Source organism: Felis catus, chromosome C1, assembly GCF_018350175.1.
Source record: "Felis catus isolate Fca126 chromosome C1, F.catus_Fca126_mat1.0, whole genome shotgun sequence".
NCBI classification, from domain to species: Eukaryota; Metazoa; Chordata; class Mammalia; order Carnivora; family Felidae; genus Felis; species Felis catus.
Window position 1 is genome coordinate 149,287,316 of NC_058375.1, and position 20,434 is coordinate 149,307,749.

General features: G+C 36.6%; 1 protein-coding gene across 1 annotated transcript in view; it reads right to left on the reverse strand.

Annotated features, from left to right (window-relative positions):
- The window catches only part of LY75 (lymphocyte antigen 75), a 135,757-nt gene that overhangs the window by 3,335 nt on the left and 111,988 nt on the right, over positions 1-20,434 (reverse strand). Inside the window, exons 35-38 of the mRNA XM_003990798.5 lie at positions 12,269-12,379; positions 5,820-5,936; positions 4,776-4,949; positions 3,443-3,469 (exon numbers count right to left, since the gene is read on the reverse strand). Of these exons, the coding sequence (XP_003990847.1) occupies positions 3,443-3,469; positions 4,776-4,949; positions 5,820-5,936; positions 12,269-12,379 (429 nt within the window). The remainder of the gene's footprint in view (positions 1-3,442; positions 3,470-4,775; positions 4,950-5,819; positions 5,937-12,268; positions 12,380-20,434) is intronic.

Consider the following 20,434-nt stretch of genomic DNA (forward strand, 5'->3'; position numbering starts at 1 on the left):
AAGCCTGGCAAATAGTTGCACAGTCTTATGAAATATTATTTTTTAATGAATTCAAAGACAACTTTGTTGCTAGTTCTTTCAACAACTCTTGATAAGATTTTGAGAACCATCATAAACCTACATACACTTTTGTACGTAAATCTCTATGTATCCTTTTATATTCTACTCAGTAAATATCCTTCCCCCTCACCCAAATATACACGTGCAAATGTTCTACAAGATATGTGTCAGAAAATACTGTGCTCCTCCTGTCCCACTGCCACTCACCCTGAATTCCCATTCATCAAAGCCATTCCTTTTAAGATTATTTGCCTCCATACTTATAAATAACATACTTACACGGCTTTTCTTGATTTAATTTTTTAATGTGAAATACACATAACAAAATACCATCTTAACCGTTTTTAAGTTCACATTTTTATAGCGTTAAGTACATTCACACTGATGTGCTGTCACCACTGTTTCTCCACAGAATTCTTCATCTTTCAAACCTGAGAAACTATGTATTAAACAGTAATGCCCCATTCTTCCCTCATTTTATTCCTTGTCAACCACCATTCTACCTTTTGTAGGTCCACTACTCCAGGTATCTCAGATCATTGGAATCACCAAGTATTTGTACTTTTGTGACCAGCTTATTTCACTTAGCCTAACTAATGTCTTCCAAGTTTGTGCATGTTGTAGGATGTGTCAGAATTGCCTTTTTAAGGCTAAATAATGTTCCACAGTGTATATGTCATGTTCTACTTACCCATTCATCTGTTGGACACTTGGGTTGGCACCTTCCACTTTTTGGCTATTGTGAATAATGCTGCTATGAACATGAGTGTACAAATCTTTGATACCTCTTTTCATTCCTTTTGCGTATATACCCAGAAGTGGGATTGCTGCATTGTAGGTATTTCTATTTTTAGTTTTTTGAGAATTTATCATTACTGTTTTCTGTACCATTTGAAATTCCCATCAATAGGGCACAACTGTTCCATTTTCTCCATATCCTTGTCAATACTTGATTTCTGTTTTTTGTTATTATGTGTATATATGTTTGTGTGTGTATGTGTATGTGTGTGTTATATATATATATATATATATTTTTTTTTTTTTTTTTTTTTTTTTTTTGGTAGCCAACCTAATGGATGTGAGGTGGTACTCTGCTTGATTTTATTTTTTAGTTTTTTTTTTTAACGTTTATTCATTTTTGAGAGACAGAGCATGAGCAGGGAAAGGGCAGAGAGAGGGAGACACAGAATCGGAAGCAGGCTCCAGGCTCCAAGCTGTCAGCACAGAGCCCGACGCAGGGCTTGAACCCACCAACCGCAAGATCATGACCTGAGCCGAAGTCGGACACTCAACCGACTGAGCCACCCAGGCACCCTGCTTGATTTTATTTTTAAGCTCTGTACCAACATGGGGCAACTCACTACCCCGAGATCAAGAGCCAAGTGCTCTACCAGCTGAGCCAGCCAGATGCCCCTTTGGTTGATACTTTAAGGTATTTATTCCTCCTATTGAAGAGTGAGAACTTAATTCTCCAATATACACACGAATTCTCAAACACTCCTTTCCTCTTCCATCACAGTTATAGCAAGCCCCAAATTAGAAAATCTACATCTGACAATGCCAATCCAGAATTTTTAAAAACAAAAAACCTACCAATTTAGAAGGCAACCCAATAAAAAATAAGGACAAAAGACTTGAATAGGCATTTCACAAAACAATGAAATGGCTAATAAAAGTGCTCAACATTATTCACCAGGGAAATGGAAATCAAAATGATTACACACACCTGAATGGCTGAAATTAGATGGGACTTTCCATGGGACGGATGTGCAGTAGGAATGTAGCAGTTCAACCACTTTGAAAAATTACTTGGTAGTTTCTAATAAAGCCAAACATATTAGCTACCCTATTGACCTTGCAGTTCTTCTCTTTGGAATATACACAAGGAAAATGAGAAAATAGGTCCAAATGAGAATGTTCATAGGCTGTTCTATCATTTTAGTACCAAACTAGAAATGATGCATATATACGTAATAGGAAATTGGACAAATTGTGATACATTTACAAAGTACTATACAACAGTAGAATAAGTACAATATATACATAACATGGATGGATCTAAAAAAATTCTTGAGTGAAAAAAGCCAGTAGAATTCTATCTATGTTCTAAACCAGCAACTCTAACCTATGGTGATAGAACTCAAAATAGTGGGTAACTCTGGGAGAGATGATGGTAGGGGATACAATTATTGGTAATGGGCATGAAGGAAATTTTTTGGTGTAACATGTTCTTGCTCTATCTTGACTTGAGAGGTAGTTACCCAGGTATATCCAGAGGCAACCATCAAACTGTACACTTAAGATTTGTGCATCTTATTCACACCTCAAAGAGATTAAAAATTATGCTACCAATTGGCAAAAAAAAAAATACAGAATTTTTAATAGACCTGTTTCTGGGAATGCAAAATAGTACAATTCTAAAACCATGTTATCGATCAAAGTTCTACATCCACTTTTCAAATCCAACATTTGCATTTCAGGGAATCTAATCTTTAAATAATGTATTTGTGCAAGTAGATTCATTCACTGCAGCACTGTAATGTTTGGAAACCAGCCAATAAGGGTCTGGAGCTGGTTTATATCCATAAAGAGATATACGGAAGAGTATGCGTTGTCGATACCTAGAATCTATTAGTGAATAAAAGGGCAAAGTAAGTCCTATATCTCAATTTGCTGATCTTGGCAAAAGAAACACAGTTAAGAAACTGAGCTGGTGCCCAATAAGGATAAAAGTAGAATAATGTAGACAGGGGCAAGATGGAAGACGGACTTTTCAGCATTTGCTTTACTATTTTGCTTTTTCAACCATGTTAATATATTACCTGTTCTTTCAAAAAAATATGCATTTAGGGGCACCTGGGTGGTTCAGTCAATTAAGTGTCCAACTCGATCTCAGCTCAGGTCATGATCTCACTGTTCCTAATAAAGCCCCACATCTGGCTCTGCTGACAGAGCAGAGCCTGCTTGGGATTCTCTCTCCCCTCTCTCTCTGCCCCTCCATTCATGCACACAGGCTCTCTCAAAGTAAATGAACTTTAAAAAAAATGCATTTAGTAAACCCCTAAGACAGATCCTTAAAGAACTATAATTATAAGGTCAAAGTTTTTTAAACAAAAGATTGCAGACTCATTTCCCACAAAAAAGGGAATTCAATGGGCAAATACAATTTGGTATTTTAAAAAATTCATACATATTTGCAGTTACCATATTAGGATGTCAAGTCTTATTACTAAGTTGAGACCTTTCTAAATTCTTATAAAAGTTGTTCCACTTTATAAAATTATATAATTAATTTTAAGGAGGTCTTTAGGAATATTTTGACATTAGAATCTTAATGTATTTTTACTTGTGGGAAGATTTTTAACAAAACACCGTTACTTACCTGATAAATATTTCTTTTCATATGGGACTAAAATGCAAAAGAAAATGAAAATTAAAATTCAAGCATGTATACTTTATTCTAAGTTTGCCTTTAAACACTTTCAAAATAGTTGAAAATGAAATTTAGTAGCTTAATATCCCTATTTCTATTGCTTGGTCAATTGTTTTCCATTTTGAACAAAGTTGTTTTTTGTTTTTTTTTAAAGATGTAGAGGTCTAACAGTGTATTAGCTTGGTTGGTGGAGAAATAATAAGGAAACTCAAAGTGATGAGGTGAGGAAAATAATTTTTGTTAGAGGCTCTATAGAAGACAAACCTAATAAAATTGAAGTATACAACTGTGACCCCATTAGTATGGATTTGCTCACTATTTCTGATGTTTCAGTTATAGTTTAATTAAAAATTCGGTTTATATAAATGTGCCCTGATAGTACATGAAAAAAAATTTTTTTTAATCCAATAAATATTGGAAGTGGAATTCCACTACCATAAAACTGTGATAAATTTAATATAATCAACTGTAGTTAAGAACTCTGCTGAGGCATACAAAAAAATCAAAAGGGGAAAATAATTTTGGTTTAAGGTTGAAGTAGAAGGGGGGAAATACTAAAGATGCAAAGTGGAGAAATGGCTGTCATGTTTCAAGTATCCCAAAATCATATTTTGAAATTTTAAGTGTTTTTAAAAATTTTTTCTGAAACTTGGAACATGCTTTGATGTTTAACAATAACATCAAAATACTGTTGTGGGACATAATAATTTTGTCCATTAGAAAGCATTCTGAAGGGGAAGAGGGGACAGCCAGAGCCCAGGGGTGGTGGTTGGAAGGGCAGGGGCCAGGTTCAGAGCTTGCACCTCAGGATTGCGGTGGGGAGAAAAAGCATTCTGATGGGTCAGAAGAAAAATTACATTTTAGTCCAGAGTAAGTTATTGACTACAATGCAGTTTTTCTTCATTTGCCTAAACAAAGGATGTTAGTACCTGTACAAGGTCAAATTCTTTAAACATTAGCTAGAACTCTGGAATCAGACATGAGTAGCTAATCCAATAACATGCAAGGAGGCTATGATAATTCCTTTGAACAAGAGAAGAAATTTCTGACCTTGCAGGCTCTAAGAATAAGCAGATAGAATGAAAGTATGCCTGGTTCACATGAGAATTATATTGGACTTCCAAAAGATTTGGGAGCATAGCATCCTAATTAATATATTCTGAAGTCTTTCTTACTCCCTCTAATTTATTGAGGCATACTTGTCTCAAAAATTTTTATTTTAAAACCAGCCTTACTTTCCCCACCCCTCTAGAAATGGAAAAAAGTTTTCAGTTATACTTACTAGCTGCTTTACAAAGGGTTCCTTCCACAGAAGAAATTTCACAATTTCCTTTTTTCCATTCACCTGTCTTGGTGTGCAAAAAGGCACAGGTGTCAACTAGATCCTCACCATCTTCTTGGTCTGTCCATTTATCAAATGTCATATTTGACTTATCAAACCACTTGAAACTTGCATCTGTCAGTTAAGAATATTTTTATCATTATGACAGTGTTAAATGGAGTTAAAAAGAAAGCCTAAGAAAAGGATCTGGGATTAAAGGTGGAAAATTACTAAGATATGTCTGCTCAAAACTTTTAGTTGTAGGATTTAAATTAGGAGGAATATATCTTGTGTACCAGCAAATGAGAGGTACTGGCTCAAAGAGGTTCTACGGAAGATCCTGTTTTTGAAAATAATAAAAACATTTTCTTGGGGGAAATAGCCAAGAAAATTAAAAATTTTTAATTTTTTTTTTCAACGTTTATTCATTTTTGGGACAGAGAGAGACAGAGCATGAACGGGGGAGGGGCAGAGAGAGAGGGAGACACAGAATCGGAAACAGGCTCCAGGCTCCTAGCCATCAGCCCAGAGCCTGACGCGGGGCTCGAACTCACGGACCGCGAGATCGTGACCTGGCCGAAGTCGGACGCTTAACCAACTGTGCCACCCAGGCGCCCCAGAAAATTAAAATATTAATAGTAACCTTAGTAGTTTCATTTCATTAATAATGCATGTACTTTGTTTCCTACAGGGACAATAAATACATTTACATAATATAACCTTGATAGTTCAATCTAGCGATATCCTACAGTTGACACATTTATGACACTACCATATTACAAAAATGCTGAGCCTAGAACCATATTTTAATCCGGACAAAAGAAACACAGCTGCTCAGGAAAGAGTTGCAGTGTAGGTCATAGGTGCACACTGAAAATAGAATACCCAGAGACTACAGGAAACATCAACTTGAACTACAGAACTGAAGAATCTCAAAGTTACCAGTTTTGTTACCATTAAAAAAAAAAAAAAAAAGTGGTTTCCTACAAGGTAAATATTACTTACCATCTGTGTCAAAAAACATGCCTAGTAGGATATCATCTGGGCCTTTCCATTGCTTTTTCAAAGTCTCCAGTATAAAAGCATTTTCTTCTTCATTATGTATGCTTACCATGTCTGCTCCTGAAATTATTTTTAGGTAGAAATAAAGTTACCATGTTTCCAGAATCCATGCAGATCACAGGAATTATATAAAAATTATGCATTATAATACATTTACCATAATGTATTATACTTTCACACCTTTTTAAGTTTCAGCTTGAGAATATGCACAATTTTGAAGAGACAATATATTCATGAGTAAAGTAAAGTGATGTGATAAATTGAGCACAACAATTTTATATTCTCATTTCATTTATGTAGAGTTGGTAATTTACAGACAAGGGAACAAAACATCACGGGAGGCTTCAGCAATAGAACATATTTTCTGCATCTCTCAACTTTCCTTTTTCCCATCACCTCTTCCTCAAGCAACCACGGTTTCTCCTTTGTTTACTAGTGTAGGGAGGAGAAGCTCTGACCAAATCTAGGAGAACTGATAACTATGAAGTCAACTTGCCAGAACAGTTGCAAGACGTGAAATTAAACAACAGTCTCTGACTTGCCTCATTTAACTGGCCTTCGTGTGCCTGTTGCCCAAAGCCTTACATGTACATATTCTGTGGTCTTTAGAAAATTCCTGGTTAAGGAAAATGATCAATAAAAGAGGTCTATCATTGGATAGTTAATCACACTTTCATGTGATTCAAGAGTAAAGAGCAGCAGCGATCTATATTTTATATCTCCCATACATTAGCTTTTGTGGTTCTTAAAGTCTATAAGCTACATATACATACAAGCATCCTATAAATATCAGGAGTAACTACTTTTCCAAGAGATATTTAACCCTGTTTCCTTACCTAGACAAAGATTCTCTTGCAAATTAAAAAGCATTTCACTGTCTTAATTGGATAATACTTTAGAGAAAATGCTAGTAGAGTTAGTTCCTTTCATGATATTCTGTTTTTTCAAGTGAAGACAGTTGAATAAATGATGACATCAAGGCTTGTGCTCAAAGCAGCCAGAAAGCTGGCAGGGAGGATACATCTAATCCCTGGGTGTAAGACAAAAAAAAATAAAAATAAAAAAAATAATGTAACAGCCTTTCAGGTGTACTCAGCTAAATATGGAATATAACACAAAAATAACAAACAGGACTTCTCAGCCTCAGTAATTTAGAGGTAACAATTTTCCCATTTTCCAATGATAAGTTGTTGATCCTACATATATTTTACAGTGTGGAGACTTTCTGTACTATAACTAATGCAAGTACATGGAGAAATAAGGTACTCTTGCCTATTACATTCTTCCAAAATCATCCAAACTTAACAAAGTCTCCTGAAAATTCCAGAATATTGTCTTAGTTCAGTGGTTCTCCACCTTGAGCATGCATCAAAATCTGGAGGGCTTCCAACTGGAATGAGATGGGGCCTGAGAATTTACATTCCCAACAAGTTCCCAGGTGATGCTGATGCTGCTGATCCAGGGACCATCCTTTGAGAATTACAGGTGGCTTAAATTGTAGGCTACTATATTTATGACATCACTCTAAAGTTGATAATATTTTGTAATAAGTTAACAGTTAAATGGAAAAGACAGAGCTACTATGTACTGATATACTAAGAAAAATTTTTATTAAATGATTACTTTTATATCTTAAAAGAAGCTTACCAAAAAAAAAAAAAAAAAAACCAATAAATTTAACAATAGGGGAAAAGAAAATTACTATAGGGCCAAAAAGTCTCCCCTAAACCTTACTGGATTGTTAGAGAAGAAAATCACAAACCAGGCAGACTGCAGCTCTATTATAAATAAAGAAGCCAACACCTTAATGGAAGAAAAATAATTGTTTCAAGACTGTAAAAGACAGTTCACCCTCACAGAAGGAAATCTAACAAAAGAAATGTGTGAGAAATGCAATCTCACTGGTAAAGAAATGAAAATTAAATTAAGCAGCCTTTCAGACTTCTAGATTAAACAGTGTTGGCCCTGGGTATAACAAAACAGAAATTCATAAGTGGTTAGGTGGAGTAAAAATTAGTACAACCTTCTTGGAAACAATATGGCAAGATGTGTCAAAAAGCCCCTAAAAGGGCACGTATTTGACCCAACAATCATTGGCTCTGTGCTCAAATAGACACAATCATTAATGTTCATCACATGTTTGTGACACTGAAAGATTGCAAATAATTCAATAGCCAATATTAAAGGATTAATTAAATCAATTATGGCATTTCTATATACTGGATTAATACACAGTTATTAGGAAATATGCATTACATTTTTGCTGCCACAGACATCTTTAATGGAAAATGCAAATTACGGGACAGTTTGCCAAATATGATCCCTTTTTTTACATATTAAAAAAATAGCTGGGACGCCTGGGTGGCTCAGTAGGTTAAGCACCCAACTTCAGCTCAGGTCATGATCTCACAGTTCGTGAGTTCAAACCCTGCATAGGGCTCTGCACACACAGCACAGAGCTACTTCGGATCCTCCCTCTCTCTCTGCTCCTCCCCCTCTGGTACTCTCTGTCAAAAATAAACATTATGCATTAACAAACTGCATTAAAAAAAAAAGAAAAAAGTATTAATATAAATTTGCCTGGGGTGAAATGTCTAGGATATTTAACCAAAATGTTAACAATCATTACATTTCCTTATTAGGGTGGTGCGATTTAGGGTGATTTTGCTATATGTTTAAAATATTTGCTCATGTATTTTTCTAAGTTTTTTAATAGTGATTGTGCATATTACAAAGAACTTTTAAAAGAAAAATCAGATAACAATACTTTAATCCAAAGTTAGGATTCGGCAAGGCTCTCTGAGTCGTATCTCCATTTTGAAAAACTCTATGATGGTTTTCTTATCATTTCCAGCTGCCTGCCTGTTAAATGTCACACAGACTTTTAATTTGTTTCACCCTGATACTTGTACTCACTTGTAAAATGTGACCAAAATACCACTCTAGAAAAATTCTCAAGGGAAGTATTTAACTAGGTTATAGTTTTGGCTTAAGTGTTCAGAGAGGAGTTTTTCATCCTTTTCTTTGACCTTGTGGAAGCCAAGGGAACTTTAATGATTCTTAACATTGTAATCTAATTAAATACTGTATAAACTTAAATTACTGTGTCAGGCAAATAAGACACACTTTCATTTTCTTTAACAAATGACAGGGTAAGTCCCTGGAGAATGCATGTGCTCAAGAAAAATTTTTTTACAGTGCATTACCAGTGACACTACCGCTGAGATATAATATGGGTCTTCAATTCTTTTTATAGCTAGTAACATATCTCACAAATCACAAAAAAAATATTGAAAATATTTATTTTTTCTATTATAATGATAACATAAATTAAAGGTAAATGTTGCAAAATAAGAAAAATGTTAGCCTCTCACAATTATTTACCTAAATGAATAAGGATACCAAAAATAAGGAGAGGTAATATGAAGTAAATTATACAAAACACTGGGAATATTTCTAAAGATAGCTCACTGCAGCACAAAAGGTAACAAGTCACTTGTTTTCTAAACCCCTAATGACAGGTTTAACATACGATTTTGTATAGCTGGCAAGATTTTATAAATCCCAATGTAAATACTGTAGTATTATACCTTATGCTTTTTCTTCTTCATACATAGCAAACACTGAATTTATGTCTACCTACGACTCTTAACCAAAACACTGGTGTAGCCAAAAATAAATACCAGTGTTATTAACTAATTTTAGCTAATTTTCTGATTCATTAATGAACCGGGTATTTCCAGAGTAGAAACAAATATAGAGGATTTTCAAATAAATGGTAAGGTAAAGAGAAATGTATGAGAAATTTTTAAAAATCCAATCAGTAAGACAAACTGAATTTATAGATTTTTAACTGGAGAAAAGAGATGTTTTTCTTTAGACACAAAATAAATTTTATAAGCAAATGTGAATATAACAATTTAAAATTCCTGGGGCCTCTGGGTGGCTCAGCCCATTAAGCATCCAACTTCAGCTCAAGCCATGATCTCATGGTTTGTGGGTTCGAGCCCCGCATCGGGCTCTGTGCTGACAGCTCAGAGTCTGGAGTCTGCTTCAGATTCCGTGTCTCCTCCTCTCTGTCCCCCTTCCCTGCTTGTGTTCTCTCTCTCTCAAAAATAAATAAACATTTTAAATTCCTTAGTGGCTGCCCTGCTTGAACAAGTAGAGTTAATGGACTCCAGAACAAGCAATCAAGGTCAAATCACAAAGTTTCTGGCTGTTTCCAATTCTGTTTTGCTTTGCTAAAGAAAAATGGCAACCAGTAGTAATTTTGCCTCTGTAAAGTAAGCATTTGCTTAATTGCTAAAGATAAGTAGTAAAACTGGACAGTGAATTCTGCCATAGTGGTTCATACAGGCTAGTAAGAGTGTAATAGGTCTTTTCTAGGCTCTCAGCCTCCCAAATAATGTCTGTTATTGAAATCTACATTATACCTAATATAAGTATTTTTAAAAAAGATAGAAAATTGTTATAGGGGAAGTCCTATTTGAAAAAATGCCTATTATTCAATTTTTGAAAAAATATTTATTTATTTTGATAGAGAGTGTGTGAGCAGCTGATGGGCAGAGAGAGAGAATCCTAAGCAGGCTCCACGCTGTCAGCACAGGGCCTGCCTGACTCGGGGCTCAAACTCACAAACCGTGAGCTCATGACCTGAGCTGAAATCAAGAGTCAGATGCTTAACCGATTGAGCCACCCAGGCAGCTCTCAATTTCTTTAAAATGAAACCATACTGGTAGATTCGAAATGTCTTGTTTTCAAAGAGCCAATGTTCAACACCATTTGGCAGGTATGAGTTTTTCAAAGGGAAACAATATGCATTGAGTACTACATGGCACTTACCAGGATTAAAAACCTCTATGCTTACATTCACTCCTTCTATGATAAGTGAATATGATTTGATATTCTTCCAAAATGTTGTATTGGTCGGTTGTTAGATTTTTTTTTTAAGGTAAAAGGCATTTCTAAATGCTGGAGTTACTGATGAGTCTAAGATAAAATTTAATGAAATAATCAAGAGATTTTAGATCTCATGCAGTAATAAAAAATACCTCTAAAGAATCAAGGACTCTCCTATCACCATCACAGGTATTTCAGTTGAAAAAGTTACTAGTTCACATCCTAGTTTCAGTTTGAACTTCCAAGTATCACAACAGTTAGAGACAACAACAAGGATGCACTTTGGGCCAAACAGCCAAACATATAAAGAACACCCAAGCACACCTTTTTAAAAATACCATTTTTATTTAAAATATTTCACAATGTGAAGTTGTAAATATATTTTCTGGAGAACACTGAATGTATCTGCTAGCAAATAGCCTTTTTCTCTTTTTTCTTTCTTTTTCTTTCTCTTTCTTTCCTTTTCTTTCTTTCTTTCTTTCTTTCTTTCTTTCTTTCTTTCTTTTCTTTCTTTCTTTTTTCTTTATTTTTTTTTTATTTTGAGAGAGAGAGAGAAAGAGAGCATGAGCAGGAGAGGGGCAGGGAGAGAATCCCAAGCAGGCTCTGAGCTGTCAGCGCAGAGCCTGAGGTGGGGCTTGATCTCACGAACGATGAGATCATGACCTGAGCTGAAATCAAGAGTCAGACAGTCAACAGACTGAGCCACCCAGGCGCCCTTCTCCTTTTTGTTTAACATACATTTCTTTACCACAGTTTCACTTCATGGTCCCATTTGACTTCTGCCCACACTACATACCTGAAACAGCACTTTCAAGGCAGAATAACAGAGTGTTCTGTTAGACCTTGCTAGACCCTGGTTTAAATCCTGGCTCTGTCACTTACTGCCTGTGTGACCTTGAACAAATAAACTGCACTTAGTTTGTCCCGTTGATAAAAGGAGGATAATAAAAAAACTATCTGATAGGTTTGTTATGTTCATTAAAGCCAGGTAAAAGTATATGGTGTGCCTAAGCACAGTGCCTGGCACAGAGTATGCACATTAAATGGACACTGCTGTTGGCTAAGTTTCTGGCACAAAGCTTTGGACAGTACTGGCTAACAGCTGTCTCCCAACTCAAAGGTTAAGTATATGCCCAATTCCACTTATGGCTTATGTATTATACAATAAAAATGGTCCATTTATTACAGGGACCCAGGTAAAAGCGAGATATGACAAAACTATTTGTTTATTTTTGAGAGCGAGCGAGCGAGCATGCAAGCGGGGAGGAGCAGAGAGAGAGGGAGACACAGAATCTGAAGCAGGCCAGAGACTCCGAGCTGTCAGCACAGAGCCCGATGTGGGGCTCAAACTCACAGACAAAAAGATCATGACCTGAGCCAAAGTTGGAAGCTTAACCGACTGAGCCACCCAGGCGCCCTGACAAAACTATTTTTTCAAGGAATTAGTCAACACTATTTAAAGACTGTGAAAAAAAAAGGAATGAACTCCTTACCATGATCAGTACACTGATTTCTGACGTCCTCTATGCTTTCTACTTTGATGGCTTCTTGAAGAAAAATGTAACAACTGTCTTGGAACTGAACCCAGGTAGATGAAGGACAGTCTATATGGGAAAAAAGAAACCCTGTTAAATAACTTGAAAAGAATTCCATGAATTCCTAAAGATAGTAGATATTAAATTTTCAAAGAGAAAAAGAAAGGCAATATCCCTTGTTAATTTAGCAACAAAGCTCTCAGTCTTTGTCAAAAGAAATCGACTACTGTGATGGGAATTTCTTTTTCTCCATTCTATATATGGAAGAAGAGAAATGTGCCAATGATTCTCTTCTGATTTGACAGAACAAAGTTACAAGCCTTTAGGGTGTTTAGAAATTCAGACATGTAGATTACAGCATTATTACCAAGGCAACGAACTATCAAGAAAGACAACCAATAGAAATACAAGCTCTTTGTGAAGGTTGTCTTTGCAGTATGTAGTAACAATTTCAAAGTCTCAAGAGTTTATAAGACCTTTCTTAAAAATTATACTTCCAAGAACAGAGAACAAATTGCTAGATTATGAATATTCAGACACGTTTTCATATTGCACAGGAAAACAAGATTGATGTTCTTATGAATGTTTTTAGTTTAACACCTCATCAAAGCAGATTCGTTGAACTTAGTTCTGTGAAACAGAACCATCTCTCTTCCTCCATTGCTGCAAAGGGGAGTGGCACCTCTTTCGTCTCTTGATCTCTTTTCCTGTTCGTTATAAATGTGTACATCTGGGGGCGCCTGGGTGGCTCAGTCGGTTAAGCATCTGACTTCAGCTCAGGTCACAATCTCGCGGTCCGTGAGTTCGAGCCCCGCGTCGGGCTCTGGGCTGATGGCTCAGAGCCTGGAGCCTGCTTCTGATTCTGTGTCTCCCTCTCTCTCTGCCCCTCCCCTGTTCATGCTCTCTCTCTGTCCCAAAAATAAATAAACGTTAAAAAAAAATTTAAATGTGTACATCTGTAAACCTTGGCTCTGGAATTTCATTAGTATTAGAAGCAAATGTAAAAGAGCTTGATTTCACTGGCCAGAATGGAGAAAACGGAGGAGGATTTTACTGAATTCCAGTGAATAAAAGAAGCATAAGGCATTAATCTTCCCTATTTCCTTAAGCCTCTATAGGGAAAATCACTATGATTTTTCCTGGTTTTATTTTTAAGTTTTGTTTGTAATTTTGGTATACACAAGTAAAAGAATCCCTTACTACAAAGATCAGGACTTAACCTCAGAGCTATGTTAATTTAAATTCAACAACTTGACTTTACTAAGCTCAGAATATAGCAAAGACCATTAGCTGTCCCCAGTACTTAACCTCAGCATTTCTTTTCTGGTGTATTTATTGAGTTTTATTTTGTCTCATTTCATTTCATTTCACTTCATTTCATTTCCATTTCATTATTTCATTTCATTTCATTTCCCTCAGTTTCTTATATAGCACAAAATACACGGCCACCAAGCTAAACTGTTTTCCAGTCTTCTAGTAACTTCTGGATAATGTGCTGTGAGCTGAAGTGAAAGGTGCAAAATTGCCTTTAAAAGTACTTTCAAAGTGTGTTCCCTGGATCATACTTCCCCTTTCCCACTGGCTAACGTGTACTCAGCCATCTTTAATCATATGAACAATGGAAACAGCCTAAGAAGAAGAAAGCAACAAGACAGAAGGATCCTACATGGAGCCATCATATCACACTTGGATTGTTACGAGACAGAAAACAAATTTCTATCTTGATAAGCCATTGTTAATTCAGGTCACTGTACAGCATCTGGGTCAATATTCTAAATAATACCACAGGTTACTTAAAATTGCCTCCATGGTGAGACCTGAATTTTTCCTGGCCTCATACTGCTACATTTAGTAGTTAACTCATTCAAGATGGGGGTGCCTGCCTGGCTGACTCAGTTGGTAGAACATGTGACTCTTGATCTTGGGGTTGTAGGTTCGAGGCCCAGGTTCAGTGTAGAGATTAAAAATAAAAAATAAATCATTCAAGATGTACTAGCATAAGGATAGGTGTCTCAAGATACAATTTATTTTATATACAGGTTTTTTCCTTCCTGCTGTTCTGTAAGTACTTGCATGACACCTGTGACTACCTTGGCTTGAACTCTGGTAGGAATCTAGAACTTTCTCATTGTGGTGGCTTAAAGGTAGTTGGTAGGGTATTTTAGCAACAGTTATATAATGAAACATTAAGTATAAAAAAAAATCTGGCTGTAAAACTGTATGTGCAGTATGATCTCAGGAGTTAAAAAGCAAGAAGTCCAGAAAGGTTTAAGAATTGGAGAGGCCAGACACACATCTGTAGGGGAAGCGTTCAGGGAACACCTGAAAACAGAATGTGTGGTTGAAAGTCTGTAGGTGGAGGAGCAATGCCCTTAGATCCTCTTCCTACGAAACAGTATTCAACCATCATACTTTCATTATATACCTTTGCTGCCCTCTTTGAAAGTCTGGTTCTTAGAGGAACTTTTCTAGATTCACATATAAGTGAAATCATATAATACCTCAAGGTATTTTTAATTTCCTCTTTGATTTCTTCATTGACATTGTTTCATACCATGTTGTTTAGCCTCCATATGTTTGTGGGGCTTGGGGATTTTTTTACCTTTTTTTTTTCTCTCTTGTATTTGATATCTAGTTTCATACTAGCTATGTTATCAGAAAAGATACTTGGGGCGCGTGAGTGGCTCAGTCAGTTGAGCAGCTGACTCTTGATTTCGGCTCAGATCGTGATCTCAAGATTCCTGAGATCAAGCCCCACTGTCAGCACGGACCTTGCTTGGGATTGATTCTCCTTCCCTCTCTCTGCTCCTCCCCTGCTCACACACATGCTCTCTCTCAAAATAAATAAACATTTAAGAAAAGATCCTTGATATGATCTCAATCTTTAAATTTATTGAGACTTGTTTTGTGGCCTAACATGTGACCTAAGGTGAGAATAGTCCATCTGCATTTGAAAAGAATGTGTATTCTTCCCTTGGGTCTGTATGTATCTATTAAGTCCATGTGGTTTAATATGTTAAGGCCGCTGTTTCCTTATTGATTTTGTCTGGATGATATATTCACTGATATAAGTGGAATGTTAAAGTCCCCTACTATTATTGTATTACTGTCAATTTCTACCTTCATATCTGTTAATATTTGCTTTATATATTTAGGTGCTCATATGTTGGGTGTACAGATATTTGTAATTGTTATATTCTCTTGTTCGATTGATCTCTTTATGATTATGTAATGCCCTTCTTTGTCTCTTGTTAACAGTCTTTCTTTCAAAGTCAGTTTTGTCTAGGGGTGCCTACGTGGCTCAATCGGTTAAGCATCTGACTCTTGATTTTGGCTCAGGTCATTATCCCAGGGTTGTGGGATTGTGCCCTGCATCAAGCCCCATGTCAGGCTCTGGATCAGCTTGTGATTCTCTCTCCCCCACTCTGCCCCTTTCCCCTGCTTGTGTGCTCTAAATAAATAAATAAATAAATAAATAAATAAATAGTCTGTTTTGTCTAAGTATTGCTACCCAGCTTTCTTTCCATTTCCATGTAATATCTTTTTCCATTTCTTCACTTTCAGTCTATATGTTTCTTTAGGTCTGAAGTGAGTCTTATAGGCAGACTGTAAATGAGTCTTGTTTTGTTTTTGTTGAAGCTCTATGCCCAATGCGGGCTTGAACTCACAACCCCAAGAACTCACAACCCCAAGATCAAGAGTCGCATGCTCTACCAACTGAGCCAGCCAGGTACCCTAGGGGTCTTTTTTTTTTTTTTTAATTTATTTAGTCACCCTTTGTCTTTTAACTGGAACATTTAGACCATTTACATTTAAAGTAATTATTGATAGCTATGTATGTACAGCCATTTCGTTAATTGCTTTCTGGTTGCTTTTGTAGTTCTTTCTGTTCCTTTTTCTTTTGCTCCTTCCCTTGTGATATGACTTTCTTTAATGTTATGTTTGGATTCCTTTCTCTTTATTCTTTGTGTATCTATTATAGGTTTTTGGTTTGTGGTTACCATGAGGTTCATACACAGAGCATCCTATGTAGACAGCAGTCTATTTTAGGTTGATGGTTGCTTAAGTTTGAACACATTCTAAAAGCACTACATTTTGCTCTCTCCACATTTTATATCTGACATCTTATTTTATAACTTTTTATTTTGTGCATCCCTTACCTAATTATTGTAGATATAACTGGCTTTACTACTTCTGTCTTTTAATCTTCATACTAGCTTTATAAGTGGTTGATCCACTACCCATACTAGACGTTTCCCTTTACCAGTGCATTTTTTTCTTTCAAAATCTTCTTCTATTTATGTTTTTTTCTGCCTAACGGAGTCCCTTTAAGGTTTCTTGTAAGGCCGGTTGAGTGGTGATGACCACATCTCTGCCCCTCCTACCCTTCCCAATGTGGCTTTTTCTTTCCATCTTTATCTGTGGAAGAGCTGCTCTGCTAGCTCTAGTCGTGCTCAAAGAGAGCTGATCTGTAGATCATTATAGCCGGGCCGGGTCCATGGACGGAGTGGAGCTCCGGATCCTCCCACTCTGCCATCTTGATTCTCCTCCCTCTTTTTTCCTTGCATTTCTGTGTTACTAACTGGAATCATTTTCCATTTGTTTGAAGAAATCCCTTTGGTGTTTCTTTAACTACAAGTCTATTCTATTACAAACTCCTTCAGTTTTTGGGTTTTCTGTCAATATATCTTTATACTGCCTTCATGGTTAAAGGATATTTTTGCAAATACGGAATTCTAGATTGTCAGCTTATCTTTCACTTAAGATGTCATTTTGTTGTTTTGGCTTCCATCGTTCCTATTGAGAAATCAGCTGTCTGATTGTTGCTCTTCCTGGCTGCGTTCAAGATCTTGTCTTTGTTTTTTAGCAGTTTGACAGTGGTATGCTTCATTTTTATTTTATTTTATTTATTTAAAAAAATTTTTTTAACGTTTATTTATTTTTGAGACAGAGAGACACAGAGCCTGAATGGGGGAGGGTCAGAGAGAGGGAGACACAGAATCTGAAACAGGCTCCAGGCTCCGAGCTGGCAGCACAGAGCCCCACGCGGGGCTCGAACTCACGGACCGTGAGATCATGACCTGAGCCGAAGTCGGCTGCTTAACCGACTGAGCCACCCAGGCGCCCCTATTTTATTTATTTTTTAATGCTTATTCATTTTTGAGAGAGGGAGAGGGTGTGAGAAGGGGAAGGGCAGAGAGAGAAGGGGACAGAGGATTCAAAGTGGGCTCCATGCTGACAGCAGCGAGCCAGATGCAGGGTTCAAACTCACAAATCGTGAGATCATGACCGATCCGACTGAGCCACCTAGGATCCCCCTCTTTTTTTTTTTTTTTTTTTTTAAATCCTGCTAACATTTCATTGCATTTATAGAAGCTATGGCTTATTTTCAATGGTCTCTTTCAGAAAGTTCTGGGCCACTATCACTTCAGATAATGCTTCCATTTTCTCTCTCCTCTCTTGCTGGGACTCAAATTATGTTTATGTTAGACTTTTCACCATGTCCCATATGTTCCCTTTGCTCTTTTCTATATTTTTAATACTTTTGGCTTTCCATACTATAATCTTGTTCTTTCTGGTGTACTAATCTACTCCTTAGGTTTTAACAAATCAGCTGTTACACCTATCTATTGAGTTCATAATGTCAATGCTTCTTCAGTTATAGAATTCTAATTTGTTTATACTTTTATAGACTCTGGGTCTCTGTTAAAATTCTCAATTTTATGATCTATATTCTTAAACATATTACAGTTATTTTAAAGTCCATTTCTGATTACTCTAATTTCTGGGTTGCGTCTTGGTCTATTTTTGTTTCTTTTCCCTTTTGGCCTGTTTCTTATTCCTTGGTACATGACTGGATGTGTTTTGTTGTTGTTGCTGTTGTTGTTTTTTATTTTTTAAATCAATTACCAGACACTGTGTAGGAAAAAAAGCAGAGGCTCTAGATGATGTTATCCTCCTCTAGAAAGGACTCTAGTGGGAAGCTTGGGTATTGACATTTTAAAAAGAAGGAAATAACTTGAGCTACAACTCACAGGATAAAGGAGTTTGCCATATACAAAAAGAAAAAGAGAAAGAAATTCGAAAATAAAGGGAATATCATAAAAAGCACCCAGTAAAGGAGTGAAATATTTGTTGAATTAATGAAGTAGGCAGGTCTCTCCCTCCTACCAGATAATATTTCATGTATTAAGACATGAGAGACAAAACAGTCATTTCCAGAATGAAACTCAAATAGAAAGTCACAAGGGCAGGTACTATCAAATGCAAATTTTAACTTTCTTTTCCCTTTTTTTTTCCTTCTCCTACTTTCTTCTGATTCCTTTTGCTGCTCTTTCTTTCTCCTTATGAAATTAAAACAAAAACAAAACAAAACAAAACAAAAACCAACCTTAAATGGAAACAGACTCCATTACCCTATTTGATGACACCTGAGAGATCTTTACCTATCACTGGAAGTTCTCTACTCAAAGCTACACATAGTATTTTCTACTGATAATAAACTCAAGAATATAAAAATAGTTTTTGCAATACTGTTTATATGGAATAAAGGAACTCTATTAAAGTACACAAAAATATAATCAACACCCAGTAATGTAAGTTTACAAATTACTTCTTTGTACACTTGTAGTTCTTATGCTTTATAAATGCTAATTCTGCTCTCCACATCATCTGTTGGTTAAAGTATACTCTCATTTCGGAGGCAGCTCATGTGTGAATTCTCTGTGAAGTGTCCAACCCTCATCTTCCTGTATGTAGCCTCTTTCTCCTCTGAACTTCTACAGGACTTTGCACTACACTACATATGAGAGGCCCTTTTGGTTTCAAGAACAAAAGACTTGTTCAGGTTACCCCAAATGATAGACATGATAAGGATACAAGGGATAATAAGAAATCTGAAGATTCTATCTCAGCAAATAGGCTTCATAGGGTTCTTATACCAGGAACTCCCTTGAGCTGCTACCCAGCCTAGAATAGTCATCCTTCATTACCTCTTTTGATTAGTTGAGGTTAGGGCAGTGAGGGTAAAATGGCACAAAACATGGGGACCTACGCATAAGAACTACAGATAGCCATTCTTCTTGGAAAAAGGGGCTGTCACCCTTTGATGACCGACACTCATTCATATAGCACTGATCAAATCCTGCTCTGTATGATAGTTATCTGATATTTACCCTGTTTTCCCAATTGGACTGTTAACTGCATGACAACAGAGACCATTTCTTTATTTTTTCCCAAAGTTTATTTCTTTAGAGAGAGAGTATAAGTGGGGAAGGGGCAGAGACAGAGAATTTCAAGCAGGCTCCACACCACCAAGTGCTGAGCTGTCAGCACAGTCTGACGTGGAGCTCGAAATCACAAACCTCCAGATCATGACCTGAGCCGAAGTCACTTAATTGACTGAACCACCCAGGGGGCCCAACAGAGATCACTTCTTAAATCTAACTGTACCCTTAATAATAACTATCATAGTGTCTTGTACGTAACACAAGATAGCATGCAAGGAACTAGGACGGGGCAGGGTTCTGATTAAGCACATTAAGCTGTGGAGAAGTCTGGTTCTGACTGCATGACCTTGGATATGTTACTTAACCTTACTGTGCCCCAGTCTCCTTTTTTGTAAAAACGGGGATGATAACAGTACCTACTCTCAGGGGGTTATTGTGGGAAAGTTGTTCTAGGTGCTAGGGATTCCACAGTGAACAAAAAGGAGAAAAAATCCTTCCATCCTGGTAGTTGAGGCAGATACACAAAGGCAAGATATGTTAGATGATGTTTTATACTTAGAGGATACATTAGTAATCTATTTTTATGTAATAAATCAATAGCTTAAAATGACAAAGAAAACACAAAACACCTTTATTATCTCACACAGTTTCTCTGGGTCAGGAATTTGGAAGCAGCTACCTAGCTGGGTGATTCTGGCTTGGAGTTTGTCATGAAGATGTGGTCAAGCTATTGGCCAGGGCTGCATTGATCTGAAAACTGAACTGAGGCTGGAGGATATGCCTCCAAGAAGGCTCCTTTATATGGATGGTGGGTTGATGCTCGTTGTGGGGAAGAGACCTCAGGGTGGCTTGAGGCTCCTTATGACACGGCAGATAGTTTCTCTCAGAGCAAATG